Below are 18,704 nucleotides of genomic sequence, written 5' to 3' on the forward strand. Positions count from 1 at the left end.
AACCTTGTTTTCTATTTACTCTCGTTTTGTTAGGTGAGCTCATCGGGGTGGAGTACCTGTGCTCGCAGCAGTCCTGGGAGTTCAGGGAGAACTTTGGCCGGGATCCAGATGCCCCAGGAGGAGTCCCAGACAACTTTGTGGAAGTGGAAGATGAGGGATGTGGGGATGAGGATGAAGAACAGGACCACACCATTTCCCCTCTTTCTTTGATGCCCACAAAGGATGCAATACACACCTCTGCTTGTCCAGCAGCACCCCTTTCTGATTCTCCGGCAGTCCCCCTCTCCGCTCCACCTCCAGCCGCCCTCTCCGCTCCACCACCGGCCGCCCTCTCCGCTCCACCTCCAGCCGCCCTCTCCGCTCCACCACCGGCCGCCCTCTCCGCTCCACCACCGGCCGCCCTCTCCGCTCCACCACCGGCCGCCCTCTCCGCTCCACCACCGGCCGCCCTGTATAGCCCTCTGGCACCTGCTCTCTCCGCTCCACCAGCAGCTTCCATGAGCAGAACAACATTGTGGAGGAAGAGGAAGGCAGCAGATGTTTTAGCACGGGAGCAAGGGCTGCCCCGTCCCCAGCAACCCGCACGAAAAGACTACACGTGCAGGCAATGTGGGCAGCCCAGGAGAAAAGAGTTTGGCCACAGCAGGGTGGGCAGCCTCAACTTCTGTGCCACGGCAGAGGGAAAGACATTGGAAGAGTGGCTGCGAGATGAGAGGAATGAAGAAAATCCTTCTCCGTAAATGGTTATTTGTAAATGTTATTTATATATGAATATCCTTTACCTGTTTCTATTTACTTGTTTTCTGTTATTTAACTTTTGATTTGTTTACTTTTGAACATTTATTGGCCTTTGTACTGCTCATTGTTTCCAATTTATTCATTAGCATGGTCCTATTTCAAATAAATGATGTACATATTTTAATAAACGTTGCTATTATAAAGATATACAGTACGTGGGATTCATTTAATAGCAATTCAACCCTTAAAACATCTTTAAGTTACACTTAAATAGTTCAAACTCTAGAATCAAAACATAAAAAGTATAAAATATATGTACTAAATACAAAATTACCAAAAAAAAAAAAAAAACTTCCTTTAAAGACATTTATTTAGTGGGAGCAGTTTTGTGCTCATGAGGGGTTTGCCACCATACCATACGATCGAGTTTGGCACAGATGGCACTCATGGCAGGTTAACTTTTCTGAGACAGGCCTTGAGAAACAGACTTTCTTCTTCCTACCCCGGGCAGTTGTCCTATGCACATCACTAACATTGTCCGCGGCTGCGACCCTACAAAACCCTTTTCCTTTGTAGAAACAGTGTCCAGACTCCAGACTCTGGCTCTCCGCACAGTCTTTGGATCTGTTCGCCACACGATGGCTTTGGCGTGCATCAGGGCTCTTTTGTCCTCTTCAGCCCTCACCACCTGTTCAAGGACTTTTGGATAACATATTTTCAATTCAAAACAGCGAAATTTGTTACAACAAAAAAGTTGGCTAGTTTGTATTACAGGTTATTACTGTGAGTCATTTAAAATTTCTATTGTAAAACAATTATTTAGCTACTTGCATAATTACGACCACTCTCTTCCACCGTTCAAACTAAAGCCTTGTGTTGGAATTTGTACTCGTCTTCTGTGAACAGTAAGGGCCACCGTTTCATTTTTCAGGTAGACTATCTGCAGCCTCAAAGCTATCAGTTGGAAACAGTCACCTCAACCGCTGTGATGTGTGGCAGCAGCGCAAGATCAATCCTGGGAGAATGATCAAACACAGAGACAGATTAGTACCATACCATTCTCAAGTTTATTAAGGAAGAAGGGATATATATATATATATATATATATATATATATATATATATATATATATATATATATATATATATATATATATATATTTATACACCAGATCAAAGCAGAATCATCCACGATGTCCAGGTCATCCAATCACTGTACTCAAAGATCAACCCCTATATGGCCTATTAAGAAATATAATAAGAGAGGTCAGATGTTCAAATGTATGTGCGTGTCTTGAGGTCCCATTTGCCTGCAAGTGTATAAGTGTGTCCAAGGCCTAGTTCGTGTTTTGTCTAGGTGTGTCCATGATGTGTGTACATAACCCAATGGACTTAAGTTACACATGGGAAGTCTTATCCACAAATAGTCAAAAGTGGACACTAAGAAATAAGAATACATTAACAATGGCCACTTTAAATGCATAATTTATCACTTCACTTTTGAAATAATAACAAGCAAATCAATTCATTATAAACAATTGCATGTTTATTCTCTGGAAAGGAAGGGGAAATTAATGAACACATAGCACTTTCAAATCATTTTGACACTTACAAGCGCTGGTAGACCTCTGCCTCCTTTAGGCAGACCAGCCTAAAAAATAAATAAATAAATAAATAAATAATTCACAGTAAAACGTTCGGCACAGTGTAGGAATCTCTTATGGTTCTGAGCTTGACACCTTTCAAAGGTCAATCAAGGTTCAGTGGAGGGTCGTTCACACATGCTGAATAGAGCCTCAACTACCAGACTCACAGTGTCTTTAAAAAGAACTACAAAAGCAAGATAATGTGTTTTTTTGTGTACAAAGTATGGATTATTAATTTGGCAACACCTTACAATAAGGTTTCACTAGTTTTATTAGTTAACTAGAACTAAGAATTGACAAAAATTCTACAGCATTTATTAATCTTAGTTCATGTTTTTTTTTTTTACAACATTTACTAATACATTATTCAATGTTGTCTTGCTAATATCAGTTATTGCACTGTGTTTGCACCAGCGCAAGCTAATTTTGCCTGTATTGGGAATAATTTTATATGACTCAGGGAACATCCTGCGCTGAGGATGTCAAAGGACCACACACGCCCATCTTCTTAATCTAAAATGTGGTTTTATCTATGGGTTTTATGAGCAATCTGCAGCTAACAGAGCAATTTTTTACCGATCAGTAAAGCACATTCCACGAACAATGCACTCCTAATGTACGTTTAACGGGCGATATAATACCAAAAAATAATAAAATAAAAATTCACAAGACGAATCCCCTCAAAATGTATGTAACGTAAATTGCAACCATTTCCCCCCTGGCTGATCAGAAAAGGAGCAATTTCTATCTATATATAATATCTATATTTTGATCATTCCTAACATAATATAAAGAGCATTCTTTTTTTCCCCCTCAAAAAATCTCTGGGGAAAAAAATATTGCATGAAAACGTCCCTATAGGCTAAAAGGATAACGTTATACGATTTTTATTTGTGCACTTTGTACTGTGAATGTCCACCCCCTTTAAACGAAGTAACAGGGTAAATCCTACAAACTTTAAGGGACAAGGACAACCAGACTGTAAAAAGGGGAGAACACGCGGCTTCTCATTAATATCAATAGACCTGTGAGAATTGCTTTTATCACAGAATAAAACGGTAAGTGACTGCCATAAAACTCTGAACCAACGCTTAACGTACTGTCGCTTTCACTCTCGTCTCCCCCGGTCGTCGGCGGGAGAAACAATTCGTCGAGAGCCAATGGGGCGAGGGAGTCCCGGACGTGAACCTATTCGTCCGGCGGCCAATCCGAGCGCGGGGCCTGAAACATTTCGTCGGTCGGCCAATGGTCGAGGGGGGCTGGGCGGGGGATAGCGAAACATTTCGTCGGTCGGCCAATGGTCGAGGGGGGCTGGGCGTGGGCTAGCGAAACATTTCGTCGGTCGGCCAATGGTCGAGGGGGGCTGGGCGTGGGCTAGCGAAACATTTCGTCGGTCGGCCAATGGTCGAGGGGGGCTGGGCGTGGGCTAGTGAAACATTTCGTCGGTCGGCCAATGGTCGAGGGGGGCTGGGCGTGGGCTAGCGAAACATTTCGTCGGTCGGCCAATGGTCGAGGGGGGCTGGGCGTGGGCTAGTGAAACATTTCGTCGGTCGGCCAATGGTCGAGGGGGGCTGGGCGGGAGCTAGTGAAACATATCGCAACGTTCAGCACAGCAGAGAAACCGATTTCAAATTCTTTAAAGGGATGGATAGTTAACGCAAAAATAAAAAATTTAGCCCATGATTAACTCATACACACACTCTTTTCCTTATACACTAAGCCACATTATGCATAGGCTGATAGTATTCGTCCGAAATATGTCAAATACACCTAGGATGGCTTGAGGGTGAGCAAATCATGGGCTAATTTTCATTTGTGAATGAACTATCAGATAACTATGAATGTGAAATTTGACAAGTTTAAAATGAACCGCTAATTACAAACGCTCCCTTATTCACACTATCATACTTTAAATGTCTAAAAATGTAATTTTCAAAATGAAAGAGAACCTTTTCCATAATAAAGATATATACTATCAGTTGGATTAATTATGGGCACATCAACCGACGACAACACATCTCTACATAAGGAAATTATAGCAGAAATGTTTGCAGAAAAAAAACAAGAGAGAATTAAAGGAAAATTAAAGTGCATAAGAAACTCGTCATATGTCGTCATAAAACCAAACAAAAGATGTGACAATGTCATTTTACACAAAAAACAAACAAACAAACAAACAACAACTGGTAAACCCATTGGATTATTTACAGTGTAATTATTTTGAGGGCATGGCCTTTTCACATACTGAAGTGATGTGGTTTTATATTAAACCCTAGCATGCAGCAGTTTTTTTCTTTTTTCTTTAAAAAAAGGGTAACTGGCCACAAAGCAATTGATCCAGCTATTTTTATTGTTCATTAGCTATAGAAGAGGTCAAATTGAAAGAAAGAATAAATAAATAATGTTGGCCTAATAATAGGGCCTAATGTGTTGGAAAATAGCAATTAATTTAGAACAATGTTAACTAAAGTTTCTTGGCTTTTTAAGGATCAATTACCACTGATGCGATTAATAATTTGTTTTATTTCTATTTTTAAGATGTAACTAAGCATTATTGACATAGGCCTACCACTTTCAAAAAGACCTATTGTTACATTGCAAACATGCATTTGCCTTATATAACCTATTGTGTAATGTAGGAATATATTTAAATTAAATATTATTATTTTTAAAGGCATTCATGTGCAAATGCAATGGGGAGAGTGATACAGTAATAGCCTAAACCTCGTGAACTATTAAGAAAGGAAAGCAACAACATTGCTGACTAATGTAAATGAGTAAGAAATGGATCTTCATCTTAACTGGTCGTGTCTGGTTGGGACACTGTGTAAAGCTCCCCCTAGTGACAAACAAATCTTGATGTTCATAGTCATTATTTACTCACACTGGTGTTATTTTAAAACCGGATGGCCCTCTTTCTTTTTCAGACCACAATAAAAGATTAATGTCTAAGATTTAATGTCCTGTTCGGCCATATAATATGGTTTAAAGGGGTTATACATAAATGCATTATTCAATAACATCAGAGGCCATTCATGAGGGGCGATGGTGAGGTCTATTTTTGAGTCAGCTGGCAAGTGCAGAGTGTTTTTTTTGTTTTTTTTGTTTTTTAACGTAACACCATAAAAAAAATACAGTGAAAACATTTTTACAATTTGAATTGACTGTTATTGTAATGTATTCATGTGATGGCAAAACTTGAAAAACAATTTTGCCACTTGATGTCTTTTGAGTATTAAATACAGATATACACCAAGCCAAGTCTGTATTTATTCTCTTACAATTTAGTGTAATTGTTTTCTATTTGAGTGTACTTTAAAATGTAATTAGGGTCCCTCTTGAAATCGTTAGATTTCTTATTATTATTATTCCGCCATTGAAGTCTATGGCAGCCAGTGGCGGCTACTGGTCTGTCAGAGAGGGGAAGCTCATTTTCGGCCAATTGTCTTATTTATTTAAAAGTAAATTCTGCCCTATACGTTCCTTTTCAAGAAAATGGTCTTTTACCCTGTGAATGAATGAACGATCTAAAAAAATATTAAACTCTGTAAAACTGAAACAAGGAATGTGGTGTATAATTGTGTGAAATGTATGATGAAAATGTAGCAATTTCGCCAAGCAAATATCAAAGAAATAGGTTGCAGCAGTTTTTATTTCGACTGAACTTGAGAAATTCGCGATGGGGCTGAGCGCGATTAGCTTCAGTGATTCCTTATAGTACAGAATCGCTGTCAGTCAAAAGGAGATGCAGACCCTCCAATCATCACGCAGAAGCTCGGCGTCCGGGCCAGCCCACTCCCCATTCACTCCCAGAGACGCTGAGCGTCCGTGGGCGGGACATAATCGCAGCGTTTATCCAATGACCGTCTAGTTTCGAAGCGCTGAAAAAAAACGTTCAAAGCAGCCCCATTGAAGTCAATGGACGCTGGGCTTCAATAGGCAAATGCACTGACGCTGCGGGAATGTATGAGAAGGAAATCGAGTCAGCCGACCTGCTATATGTAACTGAAGATGAACGTTTTCTAAGGCATTTTTAGTCAATACAATGTTAATATAATAGTACATATTTGACCATTAATTTTGTGACATTATAAGGGAAGCCGAGCTTCCCTTGCAGTCTTAAAGAATTAAAGAAATCGCCACTGATGGCAGCCCATAGAACCGTTTGCGGGAAAGTTTTGAAATTTGGTACACTGATAGAGGTCAGTAGCAATAGTAACCACACCAAATTTGGAGTCTCTAAACCATTCCCTGTAGCGCCACCAACTGTCCAAAGTTTCAGTCATGTTTATATTAATAACTTTTGAACCATAAGGGATAGAAACAAAATATTTTTTTCCCCTCTGATTCCATGGCTCAAGCCAAGTCGATTGCACCCTATGATGTCATTTTCCGTTGTGTAATTTTTCCCGCCATTTTTAATTAACCGAAAACCAATTTTTTCGAACTCCTCCTAGGCCGCTGGTCCGATTTACCGATTACGCATTGAACCAGATGATCTTCACACCATGCTTACAAAAAGTTATGGAATTGAAGTTGATTCTTCAAATCGCTTTCGATAAACGCGCGGACAAATTTTACGTAGCGGTTGGAAAAACACACGAAAGGCTATATCTCCGCAACGCTTCATCGTATTCAGACCAAACTTGGTACATGTCATCACAAGCATGATCTGAGGCAACAGGCAGTGTTTCGGCACAGCGCCACCTACTGGTCCAGAGATACGAAAAATGGCTATTTTGGCTTATAACTTCTGAACCGTTTGTCCAAAAATCATAAATTTGGTCTCGTTAGATTCGGGGCGTCATCCATCCATGACATCCAATTTTACCATGTCGGCCATTTTGAATTATGTGCTAAAATGCTGTATTTTATGAATGCATGAACGGATCCTTACGAAACTTGTTATGGGTCATCACCACGATGACCTGAAACAGCTTGAGAAGTTTCGAAACAGCGCCACCTAGTGGAGAATAGTTTTTATTCAAACGCTTATAACTTTGGGGGTGGTTGACATATTCTGATGGGAGTAACTTTTTTTGTCGCCTTAATCCTTGCCGAGTCCAACGATACCAGATTTGCCAGGTTTCGATGTATGGTTTGTGCGCTTATAAAACCATATAAGATAAAATTGTCAATATTATCTTCAAAACCGCTAGTCCAATCGAGACTAAACCAGCGTCAGAAGTTCGGAAACATAGGTCGATACCTGAAAGTTAAAGCCTAAATCTAAAAATATTGATAGTAAGGGGTAGTAAAATCCAATCAAAGTCATGTGTCAGTGAATTTTTATGTGTTTTTTCACATAAATGTCTATAACTCCAAAACGAAATGAGATATTTTCACCAAACTCGACACACACATCTATGGGCTCACTCCGAGGACACATACAAACATTGTTAGGATTGTGCCTCTTGGTGGCGCTATAATTAACATATAATTGACTCTTAATGTATTAACGTGGGGTTTCAACATTTTTGCTTAAAAATTGTCTCCAAATGTCTTTACTCATTTTGCAGTTGGTCTGGTGCTAGCGTCCTTGTTTGCTTTTGTTGCGCTTGGCCCCAGTAATGGCTGCTTGCAGCTATATTTTATTCCTGTGATCATTACTACAGTCTTTAGTGTCACTAAAGATTCTTATATGCCGACTTGCTGCTCATCTACATAAGCTTTGCAGGTAAGCACGGATAGAAAAAATGTAAGAAATTCTTGAAAGATTAATAGATAAGCTATATATAGAAAGGTCTCAGTGTAGCTAAAGACTTTTTATAGCAGGCACTGATCTTTACGTCAGATCAAATGTTTCTATAAGCTGTTGAGTTTTGTGTGATTCTTTGACCTCAAGCATTTCAATGTTTACACAGCCTCAGTTGTTCGGAAGGAGAGTTTCCTGGTCTCTGGTCTTTTGTGTTCTGCGGCAAGGAAGGCTTTGCCTCAGGGGGAGTTCTGCGCTGTCTGCCGGGGGAAGTTCTGCGCTGTCTGCCGGGGGAAGTTCTACGCTGTCTGCCGGGGGAGGTCTGTCTGCCGGGGGAAGTTCTGTGCTGTCTGCTGGGGGAGGGTGTGTGACGTATGATAAAGAGCTCCCCTGTGTCACACCGAGATGTCCAATCACTGCTTGTACAGACAGGCTCATTTTGCATATGCTCTACAGTTCAGAAAAAAACCACTACGATAAACCTACATAAAACTGCGGTTTTGAAAATATTCTGTTTTTCAAAGGTTAACATGATTATGTCCCCATGATTTACAGTCACATTTGACATAAGTGAGTAGAATAAGGGATTTGTCCGCTTACCACCTATGAAATGCATAGCTGAAGGTCCTGGCTATAAATAGCTCTCCTCCAAGCACTCAGTTCGTGCTCGCTTCGGCAGCACATATACTAAAATTGGAACGATACAGAGAAGATTAGCATGGCCCCTGCGCAAGGATGACACGCAAATTCGTGAAGCGTTCCTCATTTTGATTATGATTTATTAATAATGATTAATTAATTATTTACATTTAATCATTTAGCAGACGTTTTTATCCAAAACCCTTCTGCCTTTCATTGCAAAGACACTTGAGCGAGTTGTGTTCATTCAACTCTCTATGTTTTTTGAACAGAACAACCTCCTGGACAACAACCAATCCGGCTTTAAAAGCGGCCACTCGACTGAGACTGCCTTGCTCTTGGTAAATGAGGCACTGAGACTGGCAAAAGCAGCTTCCAAATCCTTCAGTGCTCATCCTGTTGGATCTGTCTGCTTCTGACACAGTTAAGCACCAGATCCTCCTTGTCAACACTTAAGAAGATGGGTATCTCAGGAACTGCCCTCCAGTGGTTCAGGTCTTACCTTTTAGGTAGGTCCTATAGGGTGTCATGGGGAGGTGAAGTGTCTAAGTCACATCATCTAGCTACTGGGGTTCCCCAGGGCTCAGTCCCCTTGGACCACTTCTCTTCTCCAGCAACATGTGATCCTGTCATTCAGAAACATGGCTTCTCCTATCACTGCTATGCTGATGACACTCAACTCTACTTCTCATTTCAACCAGATGATCCTACAGTCAGTGTTCGTATCGCTGCCTTTCTGACAGACATTTCTGACTGGATGAAGGAACATCACTTTCAACTTAATCTTGCAAAGACAGAATTACTTGTCTCAACCAACCCAGCACTTCATCAACATTTCTCCATTCAGCTCGGTTCATCAACCATAACTCCATTCAGGACAGCCAGGAACCTTGGCGTTGTGATTGATGACCAGTTAAACTTCACTGACCACATTACTGCAACAGCCCGGTCCTGCAGATTTGCCTTATACAACATCAGAAAGCTTAGACCCTTCCTATCAGAACAGGCTGCACAACTCCTGGTCCAAGCTCTTGTTCTCTCCAGACTGGACTATTGTAATGCTCTTCTAGCTGGCCTTCCAGCATGCACTATCAAACCCTTGCAACTAATCCAGAATGCAGCGGCGGGAGTGGTCTTTAACAAGCCGAAGAGAGCGCATGTCACGCCTCTCTTCATCAGACTGCACTGGTTGCCAATGGCCGCTCGCATCAAATTCAAGGCACTGGTTCTCGCCTACAAAGCAACCACTGGCTCTGCACCAATATACCTAGACTCGCTTGTTCGGACTTACACACCCTCCAGAAGCTTGCGTTCTGCGAGTGAACGGCGCCTCGTGGTTCCATCCCAAAGGGGCATGAAATCCCTCTCACGGACATTTTCCTGGACCGTTCCCAACTGGTGGAATGACCTGCCGATCTCAATTCGTGCTGCTGAGTCTGTAGCCATTTTTAAAAAACATCTTAAGACACAGCTTTTCCAATTGCACCTGACCAATAAAGACTAGCACTTAACTATCCAATTAAAGTTTCTGTTTGTTTGTCCAAAAAAAAAAAGTTTGTGTACTGTGCTCGATTAACTGAGAATTCTTACAGCTCTTGCAGGTTGTTGGCCTTGTTTGTTTCGTTGCTTCTATTGCTCTCCCCTTTTTGTAAGTCGCTTTGGATAAAAGCGTCTGCTGAATGATTAAATGTAAAATGTAAAATTCATAATTACAGTAATTATGAATTTACTGTAATTTTTGATATTCCATACTGTATCTATCCAGTGAAAAAAACAGTGCGACACATGCAGTTCGCTGGCCAACCACTGGAGGACGGCGTCACAGTGGCAGTCTCGCATTAATGGCTCACTGGCGCACAGCTGAATGTACACCTTTATCTCGAATTCACAGAAGTTATATGAAAATAAACAGTTTGCGTTCAAGCGAAGAATGTTGCAACTAAGCATTCGCAATGATTACATTTACCACCCTTGAGATCCCTTTCGAACGGTTAGTCGTATTGCGTTGACTAACCGAAATAAATAGATTATTTCCCATAGCGTCTTAAGATGCAGCACTCATTACGTAAGTAACCGGTTAACGTATTAGCATATCCTGGATGCCAGCCCGAACTCAGCCCCGCCCACAACATTTTAGCTCAGGCGGTTCGGTCTGGACTCGATACATAGAGGAGTGATTATGCCCAAACAGAAACTTTTCGGACCAATGAAATCATCAGGGCGGGCTTAAGCAACACGCATTAGCAACACAATGCAGTTGAGCTCTGTTGACATTTGACAACTAACGTAATGCGTCGCTTCGTTGTTCTGATTGTTTGTTGGTCTATCCAATTGAGGTCTTTCCTGGTTCGGTTGAAACATGCCCCATAATCACAGCCCAATGGAGCAGTTTCAGACTTTCTGAATATTTTCAGATATTCCGACTAGAAGTGAGTATGACCACGTCAAGCTAGTATTAGCATCACTAATGATTACTCTGAACCTTCGTGCCTTCCGACTCAAACGAGCAGAAATCGACACGAATTTGACCCAATATGATCATATAGAATAAATACCAATGTACAAAAATAACTGAAATGCACATACCATTCATGCGTGTTGTTTCCCCATAGCTTGGCTGACGAATTGTGTCGTTTTTCTTGGCTTGTGTTTTTATGGTGTACCTGAAAGCGCAGCAAAAACAAGAATTAGAAACACAAAATGTCTGTTTATTTCCATCCACCACAAACAAAACTTAACCAACCGTTTTACTAAATAAATGTTAACGCAACCTTTCTTCGTAATTCAGAGGAATTACAGGACAAACGCTCTTTGCTCCATTCAAGACTTGAAACTTCTTCATTCGAGCATGAGCTGACAGAACAGATTGTAGACAAGAAACATCTCAACAAGGTCAAATGTTTAAATGCAAAAAGTAACCTCAAGTAGTTACAGATGAAAAAAAAACTGGATGTCATTTTTTTTTGGAATCGTAATTCCAGAAGATGGACGGGAGCTAATGCTGCCTTCACGTGCTATCGGAATTATCGTAAATACGAGTTTCCTAGATACAAATTAAACAGAAGATCTGAATGCAATGAGCTCGTCATCATGACTTCAGAAGTGGGATTTTTTTTAAATTCCGATAGCACGCGAAGGATTCATTAGTACTGAAAGGGCGATTCTGAAATCCACTGCCGCTTCAATATATATACAGGTCCTTCTCAAAAAATTAGCATATTGTGATAAAGTTCATTATTTTCCATAATGTAATGATAAAAATTAAACTGTCATATATTTAAGATTCATTGTACACCAACTGAAATATTTCAGGTCTTTTATTGTTTTAGTACTGATGATTTTGGCATACAGCTCATGAAAACCCTCATAAAATTAGCATATCATGAAAAGGCTCTCTAAACGAGCTATTAACCTAATCATCTGAATCAACTAATTAACTCTAAACACCTGCAAAAGATTCCTGAGGCTTTGTAAAACTCCCAGCCTGGTTCATTACTCAAAACCGCAATCATGGGTAAGACTGCTGTCCAGAAGGCCATCATTGACACCCTCAAGCGAGAGGGTAAGACACAGAAAGAAATTTCCGAACGAATAGGCTGAATAGCCAGAGTGCTGTATCAAGGCACCTCAGTGGGAAGTCTGTGGGAAGAAAAAAGTGTGGCAAAAAACGCTGCACAACGAGAAGAGGTGACCGGACCCTGAGGAAGATTGTGGAGAAGGACCGATTCCAGACCTTGGGGCACCCGCGGAAGCAGTGGACTGAGTCTGGAGTAGAAACATTCAAAGCCACCTTGACAGGCGTGTGCAGGAAATGGGCTACAGTTGCCGCATTCCCCAGGTCAAGCCACTTTTGGCCTACAGAGAAGCAGCACTGGACTGTTGCTCAGTGGTCCAAAGTACTTTTTTCGGATGAAAGCAAATTTTGCATGACATTCGGAAATCAAGGTGCCAGAGTCTGGAGGAAGACTGGGGAGAAGGAAATGCCAAAATGCCTGAAGTCCAGTGTCAAGTACCCACAGTCAGGGATGGTCTGGGGTGCCATGTCAACTGCTGGTGTTGGCCCACTGTGTTTTGTCAAGGGCAGGGTCAATGCAGCGAGCTATCAGGAGATTTTGGAGCACTTCATGCTTCCATCTGCTGAAAAGCTTTATGGAGATGAAGATTTTGTTTTTCAGCACGGCCTGGCACCTGCTCACAGTGCCAAAACCACTGGTAAATGGTTTACTGACCATGGTATTACTGTGCTCAATTGGCCTGCCAACTCTCCTGACCTGAACCCCATAGAGAATCTGTGGGATATTGTGAAGAGAAAGTTGAGAGACGCAAGACCCAACATTTTGGATGAGCTTAAGGCCGCTATCGAAGCATCCTGGGCCTCCATAACAGTGCCAGCAGTGGCACAGGCTGATCGCCTCCATGCCACGCCGCATTGAAGCAGTCATTTCTGCAAAAGGATTCCCGACCAAGTATTGAGTGCATAACTGAACATAATTATTTGAAGGTTGACTTTTTTTTGTATTAAAAACACTTTTCTTTTATTGGTCGGATGAAATATGCTAATTTTTTGAGATTTTGGGTTTTCATGAGCTCTATGCCAAAATCATCAATATTAAAACAATAAAAGACCTGAAATATTTCAGTTGGTGTGCAATGAATCTAAAATATATGAAAGTTTAATTTTTATCATTACATTATGGAAAATAATGAACTTTATCACAATATGCTTTTTTTTTGAGAAGGACCTTCATATCCTAATTAACTTCATAATCAAAACCTTAATCAGTATTAATCTTCCTATATTATAATAATGATTCTTGATTATAATGATTCAGTATGTTTTGGTTAGAACTGGTGCTTAATCAGCTCCAACCTTGGAGAGACTGTGTATCATCAGTCTATGTGCGCAATATTCTATGTTACAGATCAGTGTTGAGCATGGTGTACAATGGGCCCCCTAAGATGGGTGGACTTGTTGTTCTAGGCAAGCTGGCGCCAGCTCCAGATCTGGAAGGTCACTACGGGCCTAACTCCGGGGTGAAAGCGTCAGCAAGTGACATGTCTATGGAAACATGCATCAGATTAACTGACGTGTGGAAATTTACCATGACTGTGCATTGTCTCTGAGCCAATCAGAATCATCCACGTTGCAGTGATGACATGGATATAAAAAAAGGGTCTAGGCCCTATTTTGATAGCTCCGCCCCACACATACATAATAGAGGCAACGATTATGGCAGAATTACTAATCCAGGACGAATATTCAATGAAAAAGTCACCCCTTCCATCACAAAAACACAAACCGTTCTCATGAACAACTTGATAGTACACAAGCACAACAGGCCAGCTAACGTCATATTACAATTATGACCGCATAAGGGTTATATAGATCATGAAAAGAAGAAACAAACATATATTAGGAGTATAGTATCTTGTCGGACTCATCTTGTGAGCTGAAGCTTGAAACAGACAGTGAGGAGATTTAGATGCTTCATATTGTGTGGAAATGAACGGGTCTTTATCATCACTGAAGTGAGCGACAATACGATCGCAAATGAACAAACAAGCGAACATGACATACGAGCATATTCAAGCAAAAGCCTAGCCTAGAAATCTAGACGCACCCTAGCGGCAGCTGCCGCGAGTGTAGTCTAGCAACTCAATACATTCTGAGCTGTAAACGCCAAACTCTGGTCGGGCCAATCACATCGTGTATAGAGTCGGTGGGCGGGGCTTAACATAATGACGACCGAGTTGCACTTGCGTGCTTCTAGTAAACACAGAAACTGGCGAACGGCGGTCTTTCGAATCAGCTTTGACCGCGACTCTGGAAGACTTGGAGTTGAGCTTTTCTCTGAGAAAAGAACGGCACTGAAGTCATTCGTAAGAAGGGAAGACGTGTTCTGAGTTTTGCCGACCGAGTACGGCGAAAGTTTAATCTTCCAACGAGCTCTGCTTCACCTTCGTTGCTCTGGTTGGTTGTAGCGCTATCCAATTGCGTGCATGCCGTGCAGAGGGAGTTTGAAAGACAACCGTTTATCCCGCCCCTCGGATTGAGCCCTGTCAACGGAGAGTTTCCAGACCAAACATCTTGATGTGGGTCTGGCTTTTCAGTAGCCTGACAAGCCAGACCCACATCAAGATGTTTGGTCTGGAAACTCACCATAGACAGGGCTCAGTCCGAGGGGCGGGATAAACGGTTGTCTTTCAAACTCCCTCTGCACGCGATAGGATAGCGGTACACCAACCGGAGCAACGACGGTGAAGGGGAGCTCGCTGACTGATTAAACATTCGCCGTATCCGGTCGGCTAAACTCTGAACACATCTTCCCTTTTTAAGAATGACTTCAGTGCCGCTCTTTGTTCTTTTCTCAGAGGAAAGCTTAACTCCAAGTCTTCCGGAGGCGCGGGCAGAGCTGATTCGAAAGACCGCCGCCGGTCGCCAGTTTCTGTGTTTACTAGAAGACTGTGTTACTAGAAGCACGCAAACGCAACCCGGCCGTCGTCATTATGGCCCTGCCCGCCGACTCTATAGCCTACCTACACGATGTGATTGGGCCGTCCAGATTCTGAGGAATACAGCTCAGATAGGAATTGAGAGTTGCTAGACCACACTTGCGGGCAAATTAAATTTGCTGCCGCTAGGGTGCGTCTAGATTTCTAGGCTAGCTTTTCAGGCTAGCAAAAGCCAGCATATATTAGTTCACGGCTAAGGTCCGCCCTGACTCCTGTGTGTCGTGTGTTTTTGAATAATGATGTCCACTGAGCGAGTGCTCTCTTCTCACCATCAATAGTAGACACGTCCCTTACTTGCTGATTGGCTACAAGTTTGTTATTGGACTCGGCCCATTTTGTAAAACGGCTTTGAAATAACACTTACCCCACCTTTAAGGACACTTTTTGAGCATCTTTACTATACTTGCACCTCACAATCTCCTTATCATAGGACAGCCTGCACGACAACAATAAATAAATAAAAAGCACAGTTCAATATCAGACAAATTTATGTTAAAACGTTAAAAAGAAAACAGTGTGCCAGCCGGGGCCCAGGAGGATGCCACAAGTGACGGAAGTTTTTAGTCAGCGCCAGCCTCCCAGACTTGTCTCTGGTAAAAAGAGCCTTGCGACCCACAGATGCTGCTCTTTAGGCAGGGTCGGTCTCCAGCCATCAGGCAGCAGAAGCTGTAAGGGGAAGAAAAATAGAAATCATTTGTGTCTGCTTTTTTTTCTGCAGCTGATTTTTGACTAGCCATTTGAGCATTTTACTTACTTCTTCTGTGGTTCAGAGGCTGCTTAGCTGGCGCAGCAGCTCCCGTGGCAGAGGTTCTGGTTGACTGGGTGGTTGAGTCCCATCAGTTGCATGGCGTAAAAGGAAAAAGAAAATGAGATGCATAGAAGTGGCACCATCATTGTTATTTTCTATTATAAGTTTAATACAATTACTATTACTTGATATTAGTACTGCTACTATTTAACATAAGTATTGTGCCAATATTAGTAATTGCAGCTGTAGCCATCCATTTAATGATTGAAAATGATGCAATGACAAAAAGATGACAATAAAAAGATAGATGTTCAAAGCTGAGCAGGTCGGAAAAATGGCAGCGGTGTTGAAAAACAAAACAAACAGAAGAGTGTAAAAAGGTGTCATTAAATTTGATCAAAAGCCCCGTTAGCCGGCACGACCAGAAGGTGTAGTAGACCTCCTTCAGGGTTCCTACAGATTTCTTCAAGTTAAATTCAAATCTTTTTAAGACCATTAATATAAAAAATGAATACCTATTTCACGTACCTATCAGCAAAGTACCTTTTTTTTTTTTTGCGCTTCTCCTTTGCTTGTTGCAGACCTGCAACCTCCTCAGAGAAGAAAAGGTGACAGTGTTGCAGGGGTGTCATTTGTGATTTTAATATGCAAATGACAATTTGCTGTTGGTGTATAGGCAAAAACAACACGCTCGCCAGATTGTTTATCTAAGTAGCCCTATGTTGTTAGAAACGCATCCCATGCAACAAGAGATTAACACGTTGCAAAATTGCTTTATGTTACACTTACTCTCGCATCAGCTATTGAGTAAACAGTACCGTTCACATTTTAATCGGTATCAGCCAGTACCTGCAATTAGTTACCGGTACCCAACGATACCTTTTTTTTTTTTGTACTTAAGAGACACATCAATAACTGTAAAGAAACTGCAAGTTATTTATAAAAGTTTTATTGATATTATGCCAGAGCTACCTTGGTCTGCCATTGTCTGTGATGTTTGTTTACTGTAATATTTACCAGTAAATATAGGCCATAGCTACTGATTTCGTTGAATTCATCAAAACAACCATATTATTTTTTTCTTTTTAATTCATTTTCTATGAAAAGATTTCCCAAAAATTCTGTGTTGTGTATTTTCCTTCAAACAAACGAAGATAATATTAATTTATACTTAATGAAACTTTTTTGGGTGCACAACTGAGCTTTATACTGTTAAAATTAAAACATGGGAGACAAATTGTGATATATTACTTTGAAAATAATGGTTTGATAATGAGTTTAATTGAGACGTCTCAACTCTACTTTACAACAGTGATATATTTCTCAAGTTAAACTGAACTTTTGTGTTTTTGGAAATGACGGAATCACGCGCAATTCTATGCGTGTGTGTGTGTGTGTGTGTGTGTGTGTGTGTGTGTGTGTGTGTGTGTGTGTGTGTGTGTTAAATAAACTGCGTCATTAATTACACAAACACGCAAGCAGGACACTCAGGATTCGCAAATGGTACTTTTGATGTTTAATATTCACAGACACTAGACCAGTCTATATCACCAGATACGTTCTCAATCTATTGATTAATCGGTATTCGGTAGTACGTAATCTGTCGGTGCCCTTAAAAGTAACGTTACCGAGTTTGGTACCCAATCCTAGTAAACATTCACATTTAACTTCTTAACTTACCCACAGCATGAATGGCTTGTTTATACTTTAGCCTGGCACCGCAGTGCGAGCCTCGATCCGCTGAATGAGCGCGCATCTCTCCAAACGGACCAGATGATCATACCACTGATTTTTTTTTTTACGGTCTATGGTTTAGACCCGACGCGCAAACTGGTTGCCTGTGGGATGAGACGTATCCGTCTGCTCGGGCAGATTCGGATGACGTCATTTTTGCCGCGCCTACGTAGCGTTCTTAATTATTGGTTCCACCCACCACTCGTTATTTATACCACGTTATTTAATCAAAATAATCGTGGTTGACAAATGAAACTTTTGAGGAAAAATACGGAGAAATACAGCACAATTTTTTAGACCCAGAAATCAAAATTCAAGACTTTTTAAGGTATTATTTCCAAATTAAACGCTTTTTAAGACCCCCGCGGGTGTATCCACAAGTCAAAATCAAAATCTATTTTATCTACTCAAAAAGAGCAAAAGAGCAAATGCCATCACCCCTGCTATCACCCGTGTCCCCCATCCCCCAGCCAGAGGTTTTCACACCCTGCTTTTTACCATTTTTTTACAGTCTATGCTTTTTACCTACCTGACTCACTACAGCGGTATACAACAACCATAGTTTTAATTTTACTACAGTAGCTACAACAACCACGTAACTACCACAAAGCCATGAAATAAAACAATAACCACTAAACGTATTATTTTAAACTTGGCAGTTAGGTGTGATGTAAAATCACGGCAAATCACAGCGCCTCGTCCACAGAGTGGTCCCGCCCACTGGCCAATCGGAGAGCACGCTAAGTGGAACTCCCGCGAAGGACCAATGGGCAGCTACTCGCAATGACCATGTAGGGAAGCTAGCTAAGTGGAACAGATAGCGGGCCAATCAGGATGCAGCGAAAGTGGTACAAGTTGGACAGAAGCGGGACCGAAGATCGGCTCGCGCGGACGCAAGGAAGGGGGACGCGGCGCGCATGCGTCTATCAAAGCTATTATTATTTATTTTTTTCTATCAAAGCTATCCAAAACATGAAACAAAGCGACATGCG

At 41.5% G+C, this 18,704-nt stretch overlaps 2 protein-coding genes and 1 non-coding gene across 5 annotated transcripts in view; 2 read left to right on the forward strand and 1 right to left on the reverse strand.

Annotated features, from left to right (window-relative positions):
* Window positions 1-1,545, forward strand: part of LOC137046022 (uncharacterized) — a 39,803-nt gene extending 38,258 nt beyond the window's left edge. The window contains exon 15 of the mRNA XM_067423078.1: window positions 34-1,545. Within this exon, the coding sequence (XP_067279179.1) occupies window positions 34-740 (707 nt within the window). The 3' untranslated portion in view covers window positions 741-1,545. The remainder of the gene's footprint in view (window positions 1-33) is intronic.
* The window catches only part of LOC137047196 (uncharacterized), a 39,440-nt gene extending 21,295 nt beyond the window's left edge, over window positions 1-18,145 (reverse strand). Inside the window, exons 1-6 of one of the 3 annotated variants that reach the window (XR_010899168.1) lie at window positions 17,659-18,145; window positions 15,985-16,048; window positions 15,595-15,896; window positions 11,304-11,380; window positions 8,679-8,765; window positions 3,807-8,468 (exon numbers count right to left, since the gene is read on the reverse strand). The gene's annotated coding sequence lies outside the window, so the exon portion shown is untranslated. Of the gene's footprint in view, window positions 1-56; window positions 112-3,806; window positions 8,469-8,678; window positions 8,766-11,303; window positions 11,381-15,594; window positions 15,897-15,984; window positions 16,049-17,658 lie in introns of those variants that run through there. The other 2 variants (XM_067424802.1, XM_067424799.1) reach the window with 2 other exon arrangements.
* Window positions 8,742-8,848, forward strand: LOC137047203 (U6 spliceosomal RNA). Its single transcript, XR_010899170.1, has one exon. It is a non-coding gene; the product is annotated as a U6 spliceosomal RNA (small nuclear RNA).
* Window positions 18,146-18,704: the final 559 nt, after the last annotated feature.

Source organism: Pseudorasbora parva, chromosome 18, assembly GCF_024679245.1.
Source record: "Pseudorasbora parva isolate DD20220531a chromosome 18, ASM2467924v1, whole genome shotgun sequence".
In the NCBI taxonomy this organism is placed as follows: domain Eukaryota; kingdom Metazoa; phylum Chordata; class Actinopteri; order Cypriniformes; family Gobionidae; genus Pseudorasbora; species Pseudorasbora parva.